Raw genomic sequence first — 2,791 nt, forward strand, 5'->3', positions numbered from 1 at the left:
CGTCGCCCCCACCCCCCACCCCACCCCTGCAGGACGCGCCAGGCCTCACCTCTGAGCGTCTGTTTCCGAGCTGCAGGTGTACTCGGGGGGGTAGTAGGGTGGAGGGGGCACAGGTGGTACAAATTCCTCCAAGTCCAGCATGGTGTGCAGCAGAGGGGCTGGCGGCGAGGAAGTACAGCCCAGAGACCCCAAGGGGCCTGAGACCGAGCGCTCCGGGGCCAGCTGCTGGGGAGCAAGGAGGTCAGCAGGCCGGGTGGCCGGGAAGGCAGCTCCTAGGCCCGCCCCCCCGCCAGCACCAGCTCCTCTTCTGTCACCTAGAAAGTCCTTGCTTTGTGACGCCATCTCCGTCCAGAATTGCCACCGGGCCCCGGCCCCCACTCCAACATTGACCCTTTACCCTCATCCCCTTCTAGGATCTTTCTTCTGGACTCCACCCAACGTGTAGCCTCACCGTCGGTCGGGTCACAGACTTCTCCACTGCCTGTCCTTCCCCCTCCTCATCCTCCCGCAGGCCCGCTCCATGTCCCTACGCCACGTGTGCCTAGTAAGTGACCCGCAGCCTCTGGCGCACAGAAGCCAGCACCGCGGCCACCGTTCCCAGCACATACATCCCTGCCCTCGTCGCAGCTGCTTGGCTTTGACCCCGGCTCCCCCTCACCGTGTGCACGAGGTCCAGGGAGAAGATCTGGATGCAGCAGACAATAGCTGACAGGGTGCAGATGACGGCGGCACAGACGGTGAGCCCGCAGACGCTGAAGAGCAAGTTCTGGAAGAAAGAGAAAGACGATGGGAGAGGGGTCCCCCACCCCCCGTCCTGGGCCCACGAGGCAAAGGTGAGAACCAGGAGGATGGTGGGGGAGTAACGGGTGGCTGAAATGGGGCGCGCGCACTCACCTTGAGCGCCCCTCGGGCTTCGTCACAGGTGGAGTTGGGGGCAACTTTCAGTTCCTGCCCCGACTCCGGACAGGGCCGAAGAAGGGGAACGGAGGGGCAGCACACACAGACCTTCCCTTCCTGCATGCGAGTGGGGAGGGCGAGGCAGCCCGAGTCACGACAAGCCCAGGCGCCCCGCACGCCGCCCCCGACCAGTCCTTTCTGGCTCTCCCTCCTCAGTCTCACCATGGAGCAGTCTTGGAAGTCTCGGGCCAGCTGAGCGTTCTTACAGGAGAGAACAGAGCCGGCCATGCTGAGCATGACACAGAGCACCGAAAGCAAGGAGAAGAAGGAGATCTGGCGGAAGCAGGTGCACGCTCAGGGCCGGGGCCCGCAGGGGGACCCGTGGCGGGTGGGTCCCTCCTTCACGGACATGCACGCCTGGCAGGCACAGGGAGGGGGCCCTCAGCGGTACCCGCCCTCCTTCACTGACGCTGATGCCTGGCGGGCACGAACCGCACGACCAGTTCGCCTCTCCAGGGCGTCCGTGGGCCTCCCCTCAGGTGCTGGGCACCTGCCTCCCAATGGGCACCAGACCCTAACACTTACCACTAGAGTGAATGGCCGCTTCCAAGACACAACACCAACTACCCCGGAGAACGCCAGCTGGGGACAGAGTGGGCACAGGCTCAGCCTGGCAGGGGGAGGCACGGGAGTGAGCCCCTCACCCCAGGGTGGGCCCAGCCCTATAGGAAAACAGAAGCCCAGAGGAGGGAGGAGGGGCCAGCTCCTGGACTGGCAGCTGGTGAGGAGGGGTGGGGCCCCAGGAGCCTACCCCACCCAACCACCGTGCACCCAACTCACCGAGAATCCAGCCCAAGACGGGCAGGACCTCTTGATGCTCTCGGTGGTGGTGACGGAGGAGGCCACCATGCTGAAGGTGACCACCAGGACGCCCAGGAGCACCTGCGCCAGCCCCAGCGTGAGCAGGGCCTGCAGCCAGGGTCGGTGGAGGCGCAGGTGGGTAAGGCCCCGGGTGCTAGGTCGACTGGTCAGAGAGCGGCTGGAGTCACTGGGCGAGGGCATCATGCCTGCCGCGCGGTTGCCTGCGCCTCGCTCGGCCTCCGCCCGCGATTGGGAGCATCTCAGAGGCGCCCGAGGCCCCGTCCTCTCTCCTCTCCACCCTCTTCGCTCTAGAGCCCACCTCCCGGATGGGTCCCCTGGGACATGGCCCAGGGCCTCCAGCTGGGCGGGGGCCCAAGGGAGGGGCGTCGCGGAGGGGTCGCAGGGGGCTCCCTCCCCACCACGGGCACCGGACGGGCACCGTGCCCGGGAAGGCGATGAGGACGCGGGGGCGCCGGCTCATCGCATCTCCCTGGAGAACGGGGGCGCCGAGAAGGGCAGGTCCAGGCGCGAGGAGAGGCGGCGGTCGGGAACCCAGGGCGGGGCGGGGCGGGGCGGGGGAGAGTGGGAAGAAGAGGGGAGGGGTCCCGAGGNCGTTCTGCCTCCGCCCCGGACCCCACCGCACGCCGCTCTCTTCCAAAGACCTGGTTCCCAATAAAACTTCCCGGAGACGGGGATCTGAGCTCCAGTTCCACTTTCTTTTTATTTAAATAACCGAAGCAACAGCCTTGGCACAGCGGAGGGAAGCCGGGTTGGGGTGTGTGGGAGGTGGCAGTAGTGTGGCCTAATTGCGGGGTGGCGGGACAAGCGGAGACTGGGTCACAGTGGGCTCCCCGCACCCCGAAGTCAGGGTCAGCAGTCACGGCCGTGGGGGCGGGGGCACGAGAGAGGAGGCCTCGGGCAGTGCGTCTCCGCAGGTCCCAGGGACCTCGGGGAGGGGGGCTGAGTGAGCTCCCAGGAGCGGCAGGGCCGGGGCAGCCCCGGCGGGCGTCACGGGGCCCGGAAGGCATTTTCG

General features: G+C 67.1%; 2 protein-coding genes across 3 annotated transcripts in view; both read right to left on the reverse strand.

The window, feature by feature from the left end:
• ENTREP3 (endosomal transmembrane epsin interactor 3) overlaps positions 1–2,365 on the reverse strand; it is a 5,477-nt gene extending 3,112 nt beyond the window's left edge. The window contains exons 1-6 of one of the 2 annotated variants that reach the window (XM_077764150.1): positions 1,738–2,365; positions 1,483–1,539; positions 1,120–1,230; positions 895–1,014; positions 659–766; positions 50–222 (exon numbers count right to left, since the gene is read on the reverse strand). In XM_077764150.1, coding sequence (XP_077620276.1) covers positions 50–222; positions 659–766; positions 895–1,014; positions 1,120–1,230; positions 1,483–1,539; positions 1,738–1,962 — 794 coding nt within the window. In that variant the 5' untranslated portion in view covers positions 1,963–2,365. Of the gene's footprint in view, positions 1–49; positions 226–658; positions 767–894; positions 1,015–1,119; positions 1,231–1,482; positions 1,540–1,737 lie in introns of both variants that reach the window. The other variant, XM_077764149.1, reaches the window with a different exon arrangement.
• Positions 2,366–2,635: 270 nt separating this feature from the next.
• Positions 2,636–2,791, reverse strand: part of SCAMP3 (secretory carrier membrane protein 3) — a 4,421-nt gene continuing 4,265 nt past the window's right edge. Inside the window, exon 9 of the mRNA XM_077764058.1 lies at positions 2,636–2,704. Coding sequence (XP_077620184.1) covers positions 2,636–2,704 — 69 coding nt within the window. The remainder of the gene's footprint in view (positions 2,705–2,791) is intronic.

The sequence above is a fragment of the Crocuta crocuta genome, unplaced genomic scaffold (assembly GCF_008692635.1).
Source record: "Crocuta crocuta isolate KB4526 unplaced genomic scaffold, BGI_CrCroc_1.0 scaffold528, whole genome shotgun sequence".
Classification (NCBI taxonomy): domain Eukaryota; kingdom Metazoa; phylum Chordata; class Mammalia; order Carnivora; family Hyaenidae; genus Crocuta; species Crocuta crocuta.